This window comes from Ornithorhynchus anatinus, chromosome 1 (genome assembly GCF_004115215.2).
Source record: "Ornithorhynchus anatinus isolate Pmale09 chromosome 1, mOrnAna1.pri.v4, whole genome shotgun sequence".
Classification (NCBI taxonomy): Eukaryota; Metazoa; Chordata; class Mammalia; order Monotremata; family Ornithorhynchidae; genus Ornithorhynchus; species Ornithorhynchus anatinus.
The window spans coordinates 21,940,383-21,962,480 of NC_041728.1; the positions used below are offsets into that span (position 1 = coordinate 21,940,383).

At 48.5% G+C, this 22,098-nt stretch overlaps 1 protein-coding gene across 2 annotated transcripts in view; it reads left to right on the forward strand.

Moving 5' to 3' along the window:
- The first annotated feature begins 19,492 nt into the window (after positions 1 to 19,492).
- Positions 19,493 to 22,098, forward strand: part of MAP1B (microtubule associated protein 1B) — a 101,338-nt gene continuing 98,732 nt past the window's right edge. Inside the window, exon 1 of one of the 2 annotated variants that reach the window (XM_029071391.2) lies at positions 19,493 to 19,819. In XM_029071391.2, the coding sequence (XP_028927224.1) occupies positions 19,642 to 19,819 (178 nt within the window). In that variant the 5' untranslated portion in view covers positions 19,493 to 19,641. The remainder of the gene's footprint in view (positions 19,820 to 22,098) is intronic. The other variant, XM_039911289.1, reaches the window with a different exon arrangement.

Sequence of the window (22,098 nt, forward strand, 5' to 3'; positions counted from 1 at the left end):
GAGGCACTCTTCAGCCAACAGGACCACAGTGGAATTTTTTGGGTTTTTTTAATGGTATTTGGTAAGGGCTTACTGCATGCCCAGCTCTGTACTAGCACTGGGGTAGATACAAAATAATCCCACATGAGACTCACAGTCTTAATTCCCATTTTAGAGATGAAGTCCCCGAGGCCCAGAGAAGTGAAGTGGCTTGCCCCAGATCACACAGCAGACAAGTAGTGGAGGCAGGATTAAAACCAATGTCCTCTAACTCCCAGGGCCCTGAGCATAACGAGTCAATTACTCTTCCCACCTTAAAAGTCTTTTTGAAGGCACACCTCCTCCAAGAGGCTTTCCCTTAGCCCTTATTTCCTTTTCTCCCACTCCCTTCTGCATCTCCCTGATTTGCTCCCACTATTCACCCCCAGAGCACTTTTGTACATATCTGTAATTTATATTTATGGTCTTCTCCTTTAGACTGTAAGCTCGATGTGGGCAGGGAATGTGTCATATTGTTAAATTGTACTCTCCCAAGCTTTGCACACGATTGATGCGATTACACGATTGATACGATTAAATACAATTGATTGATTGAGTCTGAGCATCTGGCAGGAAACAGGATCTTCAGGAACAGAATTCAAATCTAAATCAACCTGGTAAAGAAACTGGCAATACATCAGTAGCATTTACTGAACCCCTATTGAGTGTAGAGCACTGTTCTAAGTGCTTACCAGGACAGTAGAGTTAGAGGACATGTGAAACCTGAGACAAGTGGTTGGGCTGGTCAATATGTAGGCCGTGGTCTGGCCGAGATGCCAATCTTGTATTTACCACTGAAGGTTTTTTGGGGGTCAGTACTTGGCCCGTGATTCTAGCTGCTCTTTCTAAAAGGAGGATCATTCTAGAGGGTCACTCTAGCCAGCGGATGGGGAGAAGGGTGAACATTTAACAGGCTGGTAAATCTATTAAATCATCAACTGGAGGACAGTGATTGGGTGTCTTGCTTCTGCTGTACTCTCCCAACCACTTAGCCCAGGCATCACACTCAATATGTGCTTAATGAACACCATTGATGATGGGGATAACTCTCTGCAGAGTTGGTATAAAGTGCCTTCTTGGCTTGGGTAGCTATAGGTATGGGTAAAGGCATGCCAGGAATTCATCTGCCTGAACCAGTGAACATTTTCTGCCTTCAGGTAGGTGAGGGTGAATCTAACTATGAAAGCTGGGTTTCATTATAAGCTGCCAGGATTCACCTGAGGACAGATAAGGGCTAGACGAAGCAGCCTTGCTGCCTGAAACACTTCCTAAGTAGTTCTTTTACTGGCTTTAAAGCACCCAATCAGCTCTCACTTTTCAACATATCCACTCTCTCTTCCCAGTAGAACCAGCTTGCATATTTTGCCCCTCTAGAGCTAAACTACTCTCTGTGCCTCATTCTTGTCTGTCTCTTGTGTGCCAGGCACAGTAGTAAGCACTGGGATAGATACAAGCTAATCAGGTTGGATCCAGTCCATTTCCCACATAGGCTGACAGTCTTAGTCCCCATTTTATTAATTAATTCATTCATTCAATAGTATTTATTGAGTGCTTACTATGTGCAGAACACTGTACTAAGCACTTGGAAAGTACAATTAGGCAACAGATAGAGACAATCCCTGCCCATTGAGGGCTTACATTCTAATCAGGGGAGACAGACAGACAAAAACAACGGCAATAAATAGAATCAAGGGGATGTATACCTCATTAACAAAATAAATAGGGTAATAAAGATATATACAAATGAGCACAGTGCTGAGGGGAGGGGAAAGGAAAGGGGGAGGAGCAGAGGGAAAGGGGGGAAAGGGGGCTTAGCAGAGGGGAGGTGAAGGGGGGGGCAGAGAGGCAGCAGAGGGAAAAGGGGAAGCTCAGTGTGGGAAGGCCTCTTGGAGGAGGTGAGCTCTCAGTAGGGCTTTGAAGAGGGGAAGAGAGTTAGTTTTGCGGAGATGAGGAGGGAGGGCACTGAGTCACAGAGAAGAATAATAATAATAATTCTGGTATTTGTTAAGCACTTACTATATGCCCAGGCACTGTACTAAGTACTTGTATGGATACAAGCAAATTGGGTCAGACACAGACCCTGTCTCATGTGGGCCTTACAGTCTTAATCCCCATTTTACAGATGAGGTATCTGAGACACAGAGAAATTAAGTGACTTGCCCAAAGTCACACAGCAGACAAGTGGGGGATCAGGATTAGAACCCATGACCTTCTGACTTCCAGGCCTATGTTCTACCCACTATGCCATGTTACTTCTCTACTACTCAACTTGCCCCAAGTCATAACAGCAGTCAAAGAGCAGAGTCAGCATTAGAACCCAGGTCCTTCTGATTCCCAGGCCCGTGCTCAATCCACTAGACCATCCTGTTTCTCTACCAACTCTGTTGTATCATTCTCTCAAGCACTTAGTACAGTATTCTGCACATAGTAAGTGCTCAATAAATACCAGTGACTGTTTGATTCATCATTCTCCAAACTAACTCTCCTTCCCGTCCCGCAGGCCTGCAATCTCGGTGTCATCCTTGACTCGTCCCTCTCGTTCACCCCACACATCCTATCCGTTACCAAGACCTGCCGGTTTCACCTCTACAATATCGCCAAGATCCGCCCTTTCCTCTCCACCCAAACGGCTACCTTACTATTACGGGCTCTCGTTATATCCCGGCTAGACTACTGTGTCAGCCTTCTCTCTGACCTCCCTTCCTCCTCTCTCGCCCCGCTCCGGTCTATTCTTCACTCCGCTGCCCGGCTCATCTTCCTGCAGAAACGATCTGGGCATGTCACTCCCCTTCTTAAACAACTCCAGTGGTTGCCTATCGACCTCCGCTCCAAACAAAAACTCCTCACTCTAGGCTTCAAGGCTCTCCATCACCTTGCCCCTTCCTACCTCTCCTCCCTTCTCTCTTTCTACCGCCCACCCCACACGCTCCGCTCCTCTGCCGCCCACCTCCTCGCCGTCCCTCGGTCTCGCCTATCCCGCCGTCGACCCCTGGGTCACGTCCTCCCGCGGTCCTGGAACGCCCTCCCTCCTCACCTCCGCCAAACTGATTCTCTTTCCCTCTTCAAAACCTTACTTAAAAATCACCTCCTCCAAGAGGCGTTCCCAGACTGAGCTCCTCTTCCCCCTCTACTCCCTCTGCCATCCCCCCTTTACCTCTCCGCAGCTAAAGCCTCATTTTCCCCTTTTCCCTCTGCTCCTCCACCTCTCCCTTCCCATCCCCACAGCACTGTACCCGTCCGCTCAACTGTATATATTTTCGTTACCCTATTTATTTTGTTAATGAATTGTACATCGCCTTGATTCTATTTAGTTGCCATTGTTTTTACGAGATGTTCTTCCCCTTGACGCTGTTTAGTGCCATTGTTCTTGTCTGTCCGTCTCCCCCGATTAGACTGTAAGCCCGTCAAACGGCAGGGACTGTCTCTATCTGTTGCCGACTTGTTCATCCCAAGCGCTTAGTACAGTGCTCTGCACATAGTAAGCGCTCAATAAATACTATTGAATGAATGAACTCTCTTCCCCCTTTCAAAGCCCTACTGGGAGCTCACCTCCTCCAGAAGGCCTTCCTAGTCTGAGCTCCCCTTTTCCTCTGCTCCTCCTCCCCTCCCCATCGCTCCAATTCCCTCCCTCTGCTCTACCCCCTTCCCCGCCCCAAAGCACTTGTATATATTTGTATGTATTTATGATTCTATTTATTAATGATGTGTATATATCTATAATTCTATTTATTTTGTTGCTAGTCCCCCCTATAGACTGTGAGCCCGTTGTTGGGTAGGGATTGTCTCTATCTGTTGCCGAATTATACTTTGAGCTCTGTACACAGTAAGTGCTCAATAAATACGATTGAATGAATGAATTTGATGATGATGATGGTATAGATTTGGACATTTGTCTGGGGTTGCCCTAACCTTTGATTAGTACCCTCTCTTCTTTACCTTTGAAAAGAAAAATTGCATTCTGGGTCTGGCAAATCATCCCAGTCTGCTGCCAGGGTAATAATAATAATAATGTTGGTGTTTGTTAAGCGCTTACTATGTGCAGAGCACTGTTCTAAGTGCTGGGGTAGATACAAGGTAATCAGGTTGTCCCACGTAAGGCTCACAGTCTTAATCCCCATTTTACAGATGAGGTAACTGAGACACAGAGAAGTTAAGTGACTTGCCCATAGTCACACAGCTGCCAAGCGGCAGAGTTGGGATTCGAACCCATGACCTCTGACTCCCAAGCCCATGCTCTTTCCACTGAACTACGGTACTTGCAGCCAGAACACCCCATCTACCTTTCAATGGGTATTGAGAATCCCATTTAGAAGCCTGAATTACCTTCACATTCAGATTTTGAAGCATTCAATTCAAGCTGCACAGAGTAACTCGAAATAGTATTCAAGTCAGTATTAATCAGGCATAAAGCCCATTTAAAAAAATCTTTGGGAGATAAACTATTCATATCACCGACCTGATCAAATCTCCTCTGAAGTGAAAATATCCTGCAGCATTTTATCTAGTCGGCCAGATAGGAGTTGAGGGACGGGAGCTGGAGTGGGGGTGCCAGTTGTTTTGGAAAAAACGCTACTTTCTGTGGCTTAAGTTGAAATATTTTGTTTAAAGAGTTGGATCTACAGGGAGATGGGATCCAGTTAATATTGGGTATTAATTTCAGAATGTTTTCATTCCAACTTCCTCCACGCTTCCTCTCTGGGGTACCAATCAGAGAATGGTCAGGTGAGTGAACGGGTGAAGAGAGGGTCATTTTCAGGAGAAGCTGCCCACAGGACATTGTCAGATACAGAGGGACCTGGCCGGTGGCACTTCCCAGGGACTGGTCACTTAGACCCTGGCTAATTTGCATGGCTATATTCTTCACCCTAATCCTTTCGTTCTACAAAAAAAACCTCAGAAGGCCCATTACTTCTGGTTTGGAAACTGGAGGGTTTGGATAAAGCGTAAGGTTCACCAATCCTGTTGATGCTGGAAGATTTTGAACAGCCGAGTGGGAAAGGCAGGGGTCAAGTAGCTTTTTGAGACCCTCCTCCTGACCCTGACCTCCATTTTGCTCTGTGATTATGGACTTTTGACGTTTGTAGGGCATCTGGTAGCTATTTGTTCCTATCCCCCAGGCCTTCCTGATGGAACAAACTACTGCCTCTAAAGAGTTATCATCATCAATGGTATTTACTGAGTGCTTAGTTTGGCAGAACACTGTACTAGGTGCTTGGGAGAGTACAGTACAACATAGTTGGCAGACAGGTTCCCTGTCCACAGCAATCTTACAGTCTAAAGGATTATGTTTTATGATTTGATGGATCATTTTCCCAGCAATCTCTCAATATTGCTCTTGGGATCTACCCCTGGAAGCTGGCAGGGATTGGGTGGCCGTTATACTGGTTTTCAGCTGACCTATCTCCTCTCTGCCTCAGATATGGCATCAGGCGCTTTTCTGTCTGGTATTTTTATTTTCAGAAGCAGCTTCCCTCTACCTCAGCTCTTGCCATCAAGTTGCGTGGCTCATATACACAGGGAGCTGGAGGGGAAATGTAAAGGTTTTGGAGCCAGTGGCAAGGTGACCCAGCTCCCACCCAGGAGAAACACTCTGGGTCTGGATGGCAATGGGGGGACTGCTACAGGATGGTGCCTCAGACACAGTATGCCCAGTGGAATGGGTATTTTTTCAATGATATTTATTATGTGCTTACTGTGTACCAGGGACTGAACTAAGTGCTGGGGTAGGTACAAGTAATGAGGTAATTAGGTGGGACATAGTCCCTGTCCCTTATGGGGTTCACAGTTTTAATCCCAGAGGAGGTAACTGAGGCACGGAGAATTTAAGCGACTTGCCCTAGGTGTCTACCTGTCTGGTATCTGCGAGGGCTGTCCAGAGCTATGCTACTCAGGGGACAAAATGGAGATTGTCCTGAAAACCAGGTTGTCTGGGGGTTCTTCCCTACCTCCCGAGGGTCACTCCAAAAAGTAAACTTTCTACTCGGCCTGGGAGGAGCATGGGATGTGAAAAGGCCTCAGCGTTTCTGACTCTTTGGGGTAATAACTTCCATACAAGGCCCTTCTTGGTGATAAATGGCCCAGTCAGGTTAATGGCTTTCATCTCCACTCTGGCCCCTCAGCTGACCATTAATCCTGCGCAAATGTCCTGCCCGCTGATTGGTTTTCTCTCCAATCAATATCATTCCGCTTGTTAAGATGGCGAGTTGGAAACAAAGTGGGTAGAAAGTGATAACTGCATGGCTGAAAGCAGATCAGATTATTCCACTTTCCAATCTATTTTTCTGTGCAAAAACAAAAACAGTGTGGATGGGTGGTATAAAAAACCCTGTCCCCATGCCTAGCAGTTCACCTGTGCGTTCTGGGTGAGGCAGTGAAATCCAGGCCCTTGGGTCTTTTTCCTTAGTTATCACTGTCAACTTTTGTGATTTCGGTAAACCTAACATGGTCTATAGCGAGGTTAATATCATGGGTGGCCACCTCCATCAGAGGATTGCCATAAAAATGTCACTCAGGTCCCATAATGTTTTCTGACATCTTATCAATTTGGCCTAATGAAGCAATCTGCTTTCCAGTGGAGGCTTGACGGTCATAGTTTCTGATTTTCAGTACTTCTGCTTTCTGGGCTGGCCTCACCCGGTGTTCTCCTGCTGCGATATCAGTGGGTTTAAGAAATCCCAGGGTGCCATACAAACCCACGTTCCCACTGCCCAGCAGAAAAAGGTTGCTTTCTGGGGAGAAAAATTATTCCAACCTCTGTATCATTGACTGTTATGGGGAAGATACATGATAATCAGGTCAGACACAGTCCCTCTCCCACCCAGAGCACACAGTCAAAGAGGGAGAAAGAACAAGGTGTCTGAAGTGGCATGGCGTAGTGGAAAGAGCATGGGCCCGGGAGTCAGAAGGTCATTCATTCAATAGTATTTATTGAGTGCTTACTATGTGCAGAGCACTGTACTAAGCACTTGAAATGTACAATTCGGCAACAGATAGAGACAATCCCTGCCCAATAATGGACTCACAGTTTAAACGGGGGAGACAGACAGCAAAGCAAAACAGAACAAAACAAAACAAAACATCATCAAGATTAATAGAATCATGGAGATATACCCCTCATTAACAAAATAAATAGGGTAAGAAATAGTATATACAAATAAGCACAGTGCTGAGCGGAGGGGAAGGGGGAAGAGCAGAGGGCGGGGAGGGGGGTGGTGGAAGGGTAGGGGAGGAGGAGCAGACACAGCTCAATATCTACCAAATACTCAATGATGGGTTCTAACCCCAGCTCCACTACTTGACTGCTGTGTGACCTTGGGCAAGTCACTTCACTTCTCTGTACCTCAATTGCCTCATCAGCAAAATGGGGATTGAGACTATGAGTCCCACATGGGACAGGGACTGTGTCCAACCCGATGTGTTTGTATCCACCCCTGTGCTTAGTACACTGCTTAACAAATACCATATTATTATTTCATAGATGAGGAAACAAAGGCACAGAGAGGGTAAGTGACTTGGCAAGGGTCATGCAGCAAGCCAGAGCACGGCTAGCTCTAGAACCCGGGAACCTTGATTTCCAGTCCCTTGCTCTTTCCTCTGGGTGATGTTCTCTCACGACTGTCAATCAAAGGAGAGCCATTGCTTATGAAATCCAAGATTTTAATTGAATAGGATGGGTTTGGGGAAGAATCAGCAGGAGCTGAGGTTATTTTAGACAATAGAAAGAAATAAATTCAATGTGGCAACCAAAAAAAAGCCCTTTGAGTTTTATTTAAACTGCTACTCCATCGCCTGGAGACGAGTCTGTTCTCGGTTTTCTGTGGTGCACACATGCGAAAGGCCCCTAAATAAAACTGAATAGGCCATACAAGTCATTCTCTATTTTCAACTTCATGAAGAAGTTCAAGGCTAAAGGAGCTATTTTGAAGGTCGGCTAGAGGAATTCTGAGCCTGGAGGACCCGTCCCTGCAGCAAGTCAAGGGGGTTCTGGCTGAGACTTGAACAATAAAGAGAGAGAAGGAGCCAATCAGCTTCACTTTTCTGGGCTCCTGTGTCCAGCTGGGGGCTAGGATATGCCTGTGGGACCCCTGCTAGTCAGAGACCTTGATGCCTTTCAGGATTCAGGTGCACCCGATTGGTATTGGAGAGGGAGGGGAAAGCAATATGAATAGCTTGTTGAGGCCACCCTGATTCTTAGCCTTCCATTTCTGAGACTTCTCCCTTTTGCCTGCAGCAACCCCCCTTCCCTCCAATCTGCCAGGCCAAAGCTCTCCCCATCATCAAATCCTACCTCTTCCAGTCAGCCTTAAAGACATTCTTCACCGCCACTAGTTTATCTTCAGCAATCTGCACCCAAACCATCTCTAACACTTCAGTACACATTCATTTACCTAACCTTCTAATTTCAGCACTTATCTGTCTTTCTTCCCTTTCTCATTTTCCTCTTACCTCTTTCCTCTCTGTGGTTGTCTCTCCTGGTCTATTGTAAGCTTCTTAAGGGCAGGGATATTATCTCAAAACTCTATTGAACTTGAGCCCCAATTCAAGGCTTTATTGAAGGCATATTTCCTCCAGGAGGTCTTCCTTGACAAAGCCTTCATTTCCTTTCTCCCATTCCCTTCTGCATCACCCTCACACTTAGATTTGCTCCCTTTATTCACCCTCCATCTGCCCCACAGCACTTATGTACACGTCTGTAATTTATTTCTATTAATGCCTATCTTCCTCTTTAGATTTTAAAGTTAATTGTGGGCAAGGAACGTGTCCACTGATTCTATTAAATTGCTACATTGTACTCTTCCAAGAGCACACAGTAAGCGCTCAATAAATATGATTGATTGCTTGACTGATTGATTGATACAGTGCTCTGCGCAGAGTAGGGGCTCTGTAAATACCACTGGTGGACTGAAACTGACCCAAGAGAAGATCAATCTGTTTGGGACCCGTCTCCCCCTAGAACATGACAGGACTAAATCCATTCATTGTTCTTCAACAAGCAGACCAAGAGCTCTGCTGTGAATCAGGGAAGAGCATGGCCATTCCATTTTCTTCTCCAGTAGCTGCATCTCTTTGTTTACCAGCCCAGAGAAATAAGCTTCAGGGTCACATTACAAATCCGGCTATAAATGAAGTCAAGGTCTGAGCTGCTTCTGGGCAGTGAGAAATCTGTCCTTTCTTTTCTGAAGAGCTTTGGATCCCAAATGATTTCCAATTCAAGAAACGGAGTTCTTTCCCCTGCAGAGTCTCCCTGCCATCCTAAAACTCTCTCTCCACTTCCTTCCCTAAGCCACCATTTTGTTCCTGAAAACTACCTGGTCGAGGCTTCCTTCCTCCCACCTCCAGCCCCAGGGGAACTTAATTTCATGGGCAAAAGAAACAGTTGCAAGTGAATGCAAGATGTGCAAAATGATTTTAGATCCTCAGGGAAGAGAGATGCTGAACTATTAAATGTAAGGGGGTGTCCAGAGATGTTTTTAATAGCTGATTCCCAAGCACTGCCCCACTCACATTTTCATTTTTCAACACCTGGGTCAAAACCACCAGTTCTCATGACGCACCTCCAGAACCGTCAGCCCCTTCGTAGAAAAGCCAGGCCACATGTCTTCACCTCTGGTGATCTGGTACCTCCAGAACTGCCAGCCCCTCCGTGAAAAAGCCAGGCCACGCTTCTTCACCTCTGATGATCTGGATGGATGACGTGGTGCAGCCTGCTCTCACTTGTGGAAGGACTCACAATCCACTTTGTGGAGACGGTGGCGGTGGGGTGGTTTTGGAGCACCTACTGAGCACAGAACATTGTACTATGCTCTTGGGAAAGTATGACAGAAGCAGAACATGCCATCCCTGCCCATATGAGTTTGCCATCCCTGCCCACATGAGTGTACAGTCTCTTTGAGAGAGACAGACATAAAGAATGATTTATAGATAGTGGGAGTGGTTGGAATAATGAGAATCAGGGAGAGAGAATATTTTAGGTCTCTTTCCTGCCTGTTGCCTGCAGAAACAGAAGAAAAAAAACCAACCTGTCAGTGTAACAATTTGTTAGTAGTCCGATGAAAGGTTTGTAGGGGAAGAGATTGACACTATGGGAAAAAATGCGGTTCGGGATTAGCTGTGAATTGCAATTATCCATGTGATCGCGACCCCAGTCACCATGGATAACTCAGACTGGTTGCATATGAAAGGAAATGGTCTCTTTCTAGTGAGCTAACAGTAATTCATAGAAGCCCAAGGAAAAAAAACACAAATGGAAATTTGTTTGGTTTTTATCTTGCTTCATCATTCTGACCTTATCCCTATTTTCAGCGGGAGAGCTTTGAATTGTGGGTTAGCAATAAAGCATCACGGATATTTCAGTCTAATTTATATTTATTCAGCTCCTGTTACCATAGCCCCTGAGGCAAAATTAACACAATATAAATAGTATCATTTTGAAAAGCTTTCCTTTTATTAGACAATTTCCTCTGTTCTCCAATATATGTTCGTTTTCCTCCGGGAACAATTATTGGTGGGAGCTTTTTGTTATTTTAATGTATCATTTAAAATTAGCTTCTCCCCCTTCTCTCGATAAGACACTTTTATGTAACTATGAATTCAGCCATTGGGGGGCTGATGGGATGATGATGATGCACATTCAAGTGGTTTCAGTCTCCTAGCCCCTCCCACATGAGTTTGGTTTTCTCATTATTCAGTATTGGTTTAATAAATTCTCAGAGGCGATTCACAAACCTGATTTAGAGATGGGGAAAAAAGAACCTAGGAGAAAAGACGATAAGAAGTGGGATTATTTTGAATACTTAAAGAGGAGAAGGGCTAGAATCCTGAGAACGCTGATGAGCTGGTGATAACCATTCAAAGGAAATGGCCTTAAGATGCATGAAAGATTTCGACTCTCCTTCTCCCCATCCAGCTTTTATAGATAGCCTAGTCTTTTACAGGGGATTGGTAACTCTCCAATGGGTTGTGCTCATGGAAACAATGCAGCAGGTCTGGGATGTGTACTTCCTCCGGATTGGCCAGGGAGACTGCACAATTGACAAATTATGTCTAGGGATGCTGGCAGGCCTGCCCTCTTTCCCTTCTCCCTCCCTATTCCCTGTCCCCACCCCCCCAAACTCGAAGTATATGGAGCTTTATGATAGGGTCTCCTTCCTTGAGATTTCTCTCCCTGTCCTGGAACATGCCATTCTGAGGACCTTCCCTCTCCTATGCCACCTCCCAGGGCCTGATCTGATTCCTCCTGCGGAAGCTCCCAGCTTTCACGGTTGCGGGGTGGGGAGAGGAGTGGTTAGGGTACACAGGGAGCGGGGAGGTATTGCAGCTTAAGGGTCTCAGGGTTCAGAGCTGGCTTGGGTGTAGATGACTGTGGCCAGGACTGTGATGCTCCTGGGTAATGATGATGGTATTCGTTAAGTGCTTACTCCAGGCCAAGCACTCTTCTAAGCACTGGGGTAGATATCAGGTTATCAGGTTGGAAGCAATCCCTGTCCCACGTAGGGCTCACAGTCTTAATCCCCATTTTACAGATGAGGTAACTGAGGCACAGAGAAGTGAGGTGACTTGCCCAAGGTCACACAGAAGACAAGTAGTGGAGCCGGGATGAGAACCCAAGTCCTCCTGGCTCCCAGGCCCATACTCTATCCACTACGCCACCCTGTTTCTCTGGGTGTGTGACTTGTGGTTTTGCAGATTTTTTTCAAAGGCCGAATCCAAAGGAAAAACACTGTGCACTGGTTGGTTTGTACCCAGTACATACTAAAACAACTAGAGGAAGTCAACTTTAACCTACTGTGTCTATGATATGGCTCTCTGCAATTCTATTTAACAGAAAGCACACCTGTGTTATAGTGTAAAGAAAAGTCCATTCACTGCCAGCAATCTGGTCCCTGCATTACTTGCTCACGTGTATGCGTTCAGCTGCCCTGCGCCTTCTAGATGGTTGCTCTTAGTAGGTTACTGTACAATACAGTGCTATCTGGCACTGAGAAAATGTCAGTGAGAGATTGGTATCAAACTGTGGGAAAAGAATCAGCTTTGCTTAAAGCTGGCCGCTTCCAACCAATTGATCAATCAATTGTATTTATTGAACACTTTCTGTGTGCAGAGCACTGTACTAAGAGCTTGGGAGAGTAAAATACAACAGAATTAGCAGAAATATTCCCTGCCCATAATGAGCTTACAGATTTCTCCACCAATTTTTACAAAGCTGGCCCCTCCAGACTGTAAGCCCCTTGTGAGCCGGGAGCATGTTTACCAACTCTGTTGCATTACACCAGGATTTCGATTTAACATGTTTGGCCTGTACCAACTTGGTGCTTGAGTAACAACATGTCTCCTTTGTCTTGAACTTTCTCTGCTATTAATCCATCAGTGGTACTTATTGAGCATTTAATGTGCGCAGAGCACTGTACTAAGCGCTTGGGAGAATACACTGTTTCCCTGTCCACAGGAGCTTATAGTCTATAAGTGGAGACAGACATTATTAAAATAAATTATGAGTTACGTATGCAAGTGGTGAGGGGCTGAGGGTGGGGTGAATAAAGGGTACAAATTCAAGTGCAAGGATGACGTGGAAATGAGAGGAAGTAGGGTCAGTCAGGGAAGGCTTCTTGGAGGAAACATCATTTGAATAAATCTTTGAAGGTGGAGGCAGTGGTGGTCTGTCGGGTATGGAAGAAGAGGGAGGTCCAGGCTACAGGAAGGATGTGGGCAAGGGGGCGGCAGGGAGACAGATGATACTGAGATACAATAAATTGGCGGTAGAGGAGCCAAGTACGTAGGCTGGGCTATAGTAGGAGATCAGTAAGGAAAGGAAGGACGGGGTGAGCTGACTGAATGATTTAAAGCCAATGGTTGTGGAGGTGGGTGGGGAACCACCGACGGTTCTTGAGGAGTGGGGAAACACGGACTGAACTTTTTTTTTAGAAATATGATCCAGGCAGGACTTGGGGATATTCTTCCGACAACACGCTCCTGGAAGGAATACGAGGGGATGTCGGGAGAAATGGTTGCGTTTCCATCCGTAGCGTCATATGTGGCCTGTGTACTCTAGGGAGAGTTTTCCTTGAGCCCCTGGTTCTGGGGGAAATGACAGTATTTAATCATCTTCACTCCCAGGAAGTTCTCCTTTCTGTTGAAATTAAGTTCCTCCTGCTAACTTTAAGCACATTAGACCTTTGGAGGAGGAGGACCAGCCTGCCAGCACCTTCTTTATGTAAGCTCATCCAAATGACCATACCAACGCACGATGTCAGAGTACTAACTAGCCCCTCATTCCGGGATTCCTGCACAGGCCCAAGGAATCCGGGATCCAGCCTGACCCCCGTCTCCCTCAGGCTGGTTAGCCCAAGGCAGGTCCTGGTGTGAAGCATAAAGGAATGAGTTCCTGCTGGCCTCCCTCTCTGAGGGCTTGTCAAGAAAGGGTAGCTAGCCTCATGGGCTGCTGGGATGGACTGTCACAAGCACAACAGGATAGGCACCAACTCTGCATTGTGAGCTTGGGGATCTTAGGTGAAGCAGGGCCTGGGAGGGGATGGGCTTCAAGGAGCCTTCTGGCCACCACTTGGGGTCTTTTGAGCCCTGAGAAGGCAATGGCAGATGTTGTTACAGACCTGGAACGAGGCTGGGGGTCTCGCTCAGACAACTGATGCGGGGCCAGAGGTCCCATTGTCCTCTGAAGAGGGCACCTATGCATGGCAGCAGCCCGGTCCCAGTTTTGGTTAACACACGCATCCTTCCAGCCAGGTGGCACCACGGTGCCACAGTCTCTTAATCCAGCTTCCACATCTGACTGAGTTCAGTTTGGCACCTCTCCCAAGGATGTAGGACCCAACCCTGGTCCAATCAGGGCTCTGCTCCAGACTTTTCTCTGGGTGCCATAATCCCAGGTCCTTTAAGCTCCCTCATTTATCCCATTTTCCACTCTTTCAGTCATTCTTGTTGCTCTTCTCTGGGCCTCTCTTCACTCCAGTTCCTTTAAATTGGACTCAACTAATACAAAGCCTAGCAGAGGGTTGCTTTCTGGCTCTTAAAATATATATTCCCGTCCATCCAATTCCAGCTGATTCTAGCTTTTGATATAAACAGAGCACTGCTGGCCTTATCAAACTGTGGTCTTCTGTAAGCTCCAGGTCTCTTTGTGACTTAGCCTTTATTCTTCACCAGTACCAGTGTTTATTGAGGGTTAACTGTGTGCAGTAAACTCTCTACTACTGCACTACTTCCTCGCCGACCTCCCTGCCTCCTCTCTCTCCCCACTCCAGCCCATATTTCACTCTCCTCCCTGGATCATTTTTCTACAGAAATATTCAGCACATATTTCCCCACTCCTCAAGAATCTCTGGTGGTTGCCCATCCACCTCTGCATCAGAAAGAAACTCCTTACCTTCAGCTTTAAACTATTCAATAAGCTCACCCCCTCCTACCCTACGTCACTGATCTACTACTGCAGCCCAGCCTGCACACTTCGATCCTCTAGTCCCAACTTGCTCACCGTGACCCGATCTCATCTATCTCACTGCGACTCTCTGGCCTTGAACTCCCTCCCCTTCTATATATGCCAGATCACCATTCTCTTCATCTTCAAAACTTTATTAAGGTCATATCTCTTCCAAGAGGCCTTCCCTGATGAATCTCTCTTTTCCCCTGACTCCCTCTTTCTGCATCATCTATGCCCTTGGATCCATACCTTTTAAGCACATGATATTCACCCACCATCAGCCCCACAAGCATTTATGGACTCATCTGTAATTTACTTTTATTAATGTTGGTATCCTCTTCTAGACTGTAAGCTTGTTGTGGGTAGGGAATGTGTCTACCAACTCTGTTGTACTCTCCCAAGCGCTTGGTACAGCACTCTGCACACAGTAAGCACTCAATAAATATGACTGATTGCTGTTCTAGGCAATTGGGAGCCTAAAATAAAAGTAGACATTACAGTCCCCATCACGCAGTTTACAATCTAAAGGGCGAGGCAGGCAGACACAGCTAGAGAAGCAGCGTGGCTTAGTGGCAAGAGCCCGAGATCAGGGGTTCTAATCCCCGCTCCCTCACATATCAGCTGTGTGACTTTGGGCAAGTCACTTAACTTCTCTGTGTCTCAGTTCCCTCATCTGTAAAATGGGGATTAAGACTGTGATCTCCACGTTGGACAATCTGATTACCTTGTATCTACCCCAGGGCTTAGCACATAGTAAAACCTTAACAAATACCAACATTATTATTATTAGCTAGGGAGGCAACATAGCCTAGTGAAAAGAGCAAGGGCCAAGAAGTCAGAAGGCTTGGATTGTAGCCCCTGCTGTGTGACCTTGGGTGAGTCTCTGTGCCTCAGTTTCCCCTTCTGGAAAATGGAGATAAGATACCTGCTCTGAGATTAAGAGCCCTGTGTGGGACAGGGCCTGCATCCAATCCATTTATCTTCCATTTACCTAAGCCTGGCGCTTGGCATTAGTGAGTGCTTTAAAAATACCCTTCAAGGGGAATGGCTTAGACTGCAAACCCTATGTTGGACAGGGATCGCGTCTGACCCAATTAACTTAGATCTGCCCCAGGGCTTTAGCACCGTGCTTGGCACAGAGTAGGAGCTTAGCAAAATAGAGAAGCAGTGTGGTTTAGTGGTTAGAACATGGGCCTGGGAGTCAGGAGGACCTGGATTTTAATCCCGGCTCCTCCTTGTCTGCTGTGTGACCTTGGACAAGTCACTTAACTTCTCTGTGCCTCAGTTACCTCATCTGTAAAATGGGAATTATAACTGTGAACCCCACGTGGGACAGGAGCTTAACAAATACCAAAAATTACAAGAGGAAAACTAGGTAAGCAACAAAAGTAAGCAAAGGATATATAAACAAAAGGATTAAATAAACAGACACAGATGAGCGACAAGGTGATTTGTTGATGAGGTGACTTGCCTGGGAGTTGGGGGTTAGGTAGTGAAGACCTTTTTTCCATTTTTGGCAGTGCTTTGAAAATGGGGAGGGCTGTGTTTCGGCAAACTGGGGGAGTGAGTTCCATGCCAGGGGAAGGGCGTGACTACTTGGGCCTGTTCCAAGGAATGGATGTAGGTAGAATGTTTTTGCCTTTTACTTTAAAAAAAAAAATTTTAACAGCATATGTCAAGTGCTTATTATGTGCTAGGCATTCTACTAAGCACTGGGATAGATACAATCTAATTGGGTTGGCCACAGTTCCTGTCCCACATAGGGCTCACAATCTCAATTCCCATTTTACAGATGAGGTCATTGAGGTCCAGAGAAATGAAGTGACTTGCCCAAGGTCACTCAGCACACATGTGATGGAGCGGGGATTAGAACCTAGGTCTTTCTGACTCCCAGGCCTGTGCTCCAACCACTGGGCAATGCTGCTTCTCTTTTACTTGAAATCTTCCCTGTCACCATGTATCCCATTCTTGTCTTTAGAAAGGTTGGTAATCTTATTCAGTTTGGTGGTCATCATTGCCAAAGTAGTTGGCCACCCTGAATTCTATCACCCCCCTGGCTGCATAAACAGCGCCAGCTGCCTCAGGCCTGGCACCCGACTGTCAGCTCAGTGTCATCCCTTGGGGTTTGACTGCTGAACTGGGTGGATTTTGAACCTGTCAATCAGTTAATCAATCATTGGTATTTATAGAGTACTTACTGTGTGCAGAGCACACTAAGCATCTAGGAGAGTGCAATACAAGAGTTGTTAGGCTCGTTTCTTGCCCACAGTGAGCTTACAATCTAGAGGGGGAGACAGACATTAATATAAATTTGAGGGCGGGGCATACACCAAATAACCTAAAGGTCATAGACGGAAGTGCATACACGACACAGAAGGGAAAGGGAGTCAGGGAAAAGAGGGCTTAATCAGGGAAGGCCTCTTGGAAGAGATGTGACCTTAATAAGTCTTTGAACATGGGGAGAATGGGGGTCTGGCATACATGGATGGGGAGGGAGTTCCAAGCCAGAGGGAGGATGTGGAAAGGAGTTGGTCGAGAGATAGATGAGATCAGGACATTGGGCAAGCTGGAGCTAGAGGATCAAAGTGTGCAGGTTGGGCTGTAGTAGATCAGTGAATTAAGTAGGAGGGGGTGAGCTGATTGAGTGCTTTAAAGACAATGGTGAAGAGTTTCCGTTTGATGCGGAGATGGACAGGCAGCCACTGGAGGTTCTTGATGAGTAGGGAGATGTGGACTGGGCGTTTTCTGTAGAATAATGATGCAGGCAGCGAAGTATGGGCTGGAGTCGGGAGAGACAGGAGACAGGCCTGTTATCCAGCTTGTGACCTCTGTGGGGTGCAGGAAGATGACTGTGGGAGCTGCGATCTCGGCCCGCCTTGTGGGTCCCTACCCTGCCCATGATTCCATTTCTTTGTGCCCTTTTCCCCCAGGTATCAACTCTGAGGCCCTTGGACTGCACATTCATAACACTACTAATAATGGGGGCGTTTACTATCAATCAATCAATCAATCAATCAATGGCATTTACTGGGCACTTTCTATGTGCAGAGCACTGTACTGAGTGCTTAGGAGAGGACAATACAACAGAACTGGCAGATACGCTCCTCACTCACAACGAGCTTACGGTCTAGAGAAGTAAGCAATTACTATGTGCCGACCACTTACTATATGCTAAGCACTGGGGTAGATACAACGGTCCCCATCCCACAGGGGCACAAAATCTAAGCGGGAGGGAGAGTATTTATCGTATCTCCCATCAAGCAGAAACTCCTTGCCATTGTCTTTGAAGCACTCATCCCCCGTCCCCTCCTACTCCACCTCACTGATCTCCTACTACAATCCAGTCTGCACACTTCACTCCTCTAATGCCAACCTACTCACCGTGCCTTGATCTCATCATTCTCATCGCCGACCTCTCGCCCACGTCCTGCCTCTGGCCTGAACCGCCCTCCCTCTTCATATCTGACAGACAAATACTCCGTCAAAGCTTATCGAAGGCACATCTCCAAGAGGCCTTCCCTAACCAAGCCCTTTTTTCCTTTTCTTCCACTCCCTTCTGCATCACTCTGACTTACTCCCTTTATTCATCCTCCCAGTACTTTCGTAGATAATTTATTTATAATAATATTAATGTCTGTTTCCCCCTCTAGGCTGTAAGCTCACTGGGGGCAGGGAATGTATCTATCATATTGTACCCTCCCAAGAGCTTAGTACAGTGCTCTGCACACAGTTATGATCGATCAATACGATTGATCGCTTGATCTCTCCATTTTACAGATGAGAAAACCGAGGCCCAAAGAGGTGACTCGCTCAAGGTCACGCAGCAGACTTGTGACTAAATTAAAGGTAGACGTTAACATCTAATCTTTTCTGGTCTACGGGTTCTTTCTCCGGACTTCTCTGAGCGAACAAAAAACAGGCATAGGATGCATTTAAAATCCCTAACGCTGGGTTTATTAAAAAGAGGCATGTCATTGTCTTGTAAAAACAATTATAATTTTTGTTCCCTGCAGTCCTCCAAGGCCCACGGTGCTTATTCCTTGTAATGTCGTTGGGCAGGGAGGGGCCGTGGCCGATCCCAGAACTGCCCGTGGACTGGACAGCCCGGCTCAGCCCAGTCCTGCCCAGAGGAAAGGAAAACAGTCTAACCACGGGATGCTCTTCCAGCCTCCATTCCGGGCAGACCTGCAGACCCCGACCAGGGTCCCAGAGGGACCAAAGGGCTGAGGTGGGCACTGGGGAGGAGGGGCAGATCTGGGTGAAGGGAAACTTTCGTGTAAATTTGGGGGTGCGAGGCGTAATGAGGGGAACTCGGTGCCCCGGGCCCACCAAACCCAGGGTTTAGATCAAACACCCCTCATCCCCCATGTAAGCACCCACACAGACCCTACGGGGTGGAGGGAGTCTGGCTGCTTCTGGGATCTGCCCGTGCAGGGTGGAGGGTCCCAGGGCATCCTGGCCCCAGCTCCACATCCTCCACTCCCCCGGGGCCAGGGGTGGGCCTGTTGATCCTGGGGCCGGCCGGGCACCACCCTCCTCTTCCCTCCTCTGCACCGGCCTCATCCCTACCTCCGGATTGCCCCCCAGGCCGGGTGCGGGTGCCCTTCCTAGCCCCTTGCAGCCCGCCGGGGGCCTCGGCGCTGGGCATTGTCCGCACACCTCGTCCCTTCTGCTTCCGGGCCCGCCGGGGAGGGGAGCAGGGGGATGATTTGCTGCAGATGACATCAGCCCACGGCTGCCAGAGCAGCAGCAACGCGTGGGACTGTCGGATCCCCCCACCCCCACCCTCTCCTCCCCCTCCCTCCTCCTCCTTCTCCTCCCTCCCCCCAACTCCCAGCCCCTCCGAGTGTCCATATAAAAGCCCGGCCGCCTCCCCTCCCTCCCTCACTTTTCCTGCTGTCCGGCTCCTCTCGGCAGCTGCAGCTCAGAAAGCACGGGTGGGGGTGGGGGGGGACAGGGAGGAAGGACCGGCCCCTCCACCACCACCACCACCAAAACCAGGAGGAGGAGGAGGAGGAGGAGGAGGGAGGGTGGGGGGGGGGGAAGGGGGAGGAGGCAGCACCTTTGGAAATAATCCTTTCTCCCTGCCGCAGAAGAGAGGAGCGGCCAAGGAAGGGAGGAAGCCACAGCTGCTGCAGCAGCAGCAGCAGGAGGAGGAGGAGGGAGAGCAGCAGGCCGCAGGTTTCAGGATGGCGACCGTGGTGGTGGAAGCCGAGTCGGAGCCCTCTTGTAGCATCCCCAACCCGCTGTCCACCTCCCCCAGCCTCTCGCACCGCTTCCTGGACAGCAAATTTTATCTGCTGGTGGTCATCGGGGAGATAGTCACCGAGGAGCACCTGCGACGGGCCATCGGCAACATTGAGCAAGGTAGGCGAGGGAAGGAGGATGGAGGATGGAGGGAGGAGGAGGGGAACGACCCCCAACCCCGTCCCTCCGACCCCCAGCCCTGCCCACCCCTGCGGGATCTCAAAGCGCAGAGGTGGGAAGAGGCCACCATCATCGCCCTCTTCCCTTTTCTTCTCTTCTCAGAGCCCCCCCCCCCCCCTTATGGGCAAAATTGGGGGAAGGGAGGAAGGGGGCGTTGGATTTCTGTAACCTTGAGAGGTCTGCCTGTCACCGGCCTCTTTAAAATGCTGGTCTGCCACCCTAAGGGGCCACACTGCAGATAATCATTCGCTCGTATTTATTGAGCGATTACTAAGGACTGTTCTAAGCGCTTGGGAAAGTACCATTCTGCATTAAAGCGAGATAGTCCCTGCCCATACATATCTGATGTAGACCCCTCCGTGGGGGTGCGGCAGGTGGGCGGGGGGGAATTATATGCGGATTGCCCCCCTCCCCAACCGTCCCCTGCACCCAGCGCTCAGTACAGTGCCCGGCACAGATTAAGGGTGTAACAAACACCATCATGATTATTATCTCCAGTTGAAAACGTCGAGAGCAACTGGTCTGCAAGGATGCCGGTCCCCACCCTCCATCCCCGCCCTCCCCGCCTCCCGTGGGCTTTTTTTCCTCTAAGCGTCTCTGTAGGGGGGCTGGGTGATGGGTGGGGATGGGGAGGGGGCAGGGAGGAGATGCCCCCTCCCCTTAGCCAACTCACCAGCCTTTCTCTCCGCCCGCCACTCTCTCTTTTCTTCAGTTTTGGAAAAGGCCCGGCGGTTCAGAGTTGGTCCTTGGATGGGGTTTTCTTTAATAAAGTGGCGACCAAGCGGGTGGGCCTGGGGGCAGTGGGGGGCATCCAAGGGGGTCAGGTCCCGCATCTTGCCTCGACCGGTTTCGTCCGGGAGGCGGGGAGGTCAAGGTGCAGGCTCGGGAGACCTGCTGCAGCGGCTGCAACGGCTGCAGCAAGCTGCAGCAAGCTGCAGCGGTAGGCGGGGCCGCCGGGCTTCCGTGTCCTTGCCTAAGGATGCCCGCACCCAAGGAAAGAGGGTGGTCCCTCCTGCCCCCCGCTTCTTCTCTCCTCTCCATTGTTAGCCCTCTGAGCCATCGTTCATTCATTCGTTTATTAAGCGCCCACTGGGTGCAGAACACTGGGCTCAGCGCTTGGAAAGTACAGTTGGGCCACAAAGAGAGACAATCCCTCCCCACATCGGGCTTAGAGTATACGGGGGGGATGAGGAAGGAGATACATTAATACAAGTAAACAGACATCAGTAGAAATAAACGGAATTATATATATAATGGGGCTTAGTCTGGAAGGCCTCTTGGAGGAGGTGCGCCTTCAGTAGGGCTTTTAAGGGGGGAAGTGTGATTTGAGGATTTGAGGAGGGAGGGGATGCATTTTTTTCTTCCCTCTTCTTTTTCCCCCTCCGTGGCCTCGCCCCTCCCTCTTGCAGAGGTCGCTGGGGTGTCCTGCAGCAGAGCCCCAGCTCACCCACGCTCGCCCAGTGGGCATCTGCCCAGAAAGACCGGCTGGTGGGCGTGGTGCAGTCCGCACTGCGGTCCCTACGGCAGCCCCTAGCCGACACAAAGGGCCTTCACCCAGCCCCTCTCCTCTTGGCAATCAATGGAAGAATATCTCGAATCTTTTCCTCTCCCCACCCCACCCCTTCTATCCCCCCCCACCCCAATTATCCCACCAGTCCTTATTTAGAAATTGCCACTTGGGCACCTAACAAAAGGCTGCAGCCAAGGGCGGGGTGGAGAGGCGCAGAGCCGCAGTAGGTAGCACTCTCCAGCCCAAGCTTCCTGAGGCTCTTTTGTCTCTCTTTCACTTTAAAGCCCTGAGTTTTTTCTTTCGGAGAACGTGGTCGGAGTAGAACCGAAGGTATTTTATTCCCCAAAAGCCAGACTAAAAGGAAGCTTTGTGAGAGCATCATCTCTTGCCTGGCATTTCATTGTCAAGCTGCAGCATCCAACTGGACCACTCCTTGACTTCGTTCGGACATTTCCCCCACATTAGTTATTTTAGAAAACGTTTTCCCCATCCATAATGAAGCCCGACTTTTAGGTTCAGTTAATCTGGGTGTGGACAATTTGGGATTTCCGAAACCCTTTTTATTTTTAACGCAGACGACGTTTCTCTCTCTTAGCAAGAGTCTGAAGTAGGGCGGCGTTGCCGGAGCCTGCTGCTTCGTCCTATTTGGTATAGGTTGGGCATAGCCTAGGGCCTGCTGCAGATGGAAATTTTAGGGTAGTAATGCGGT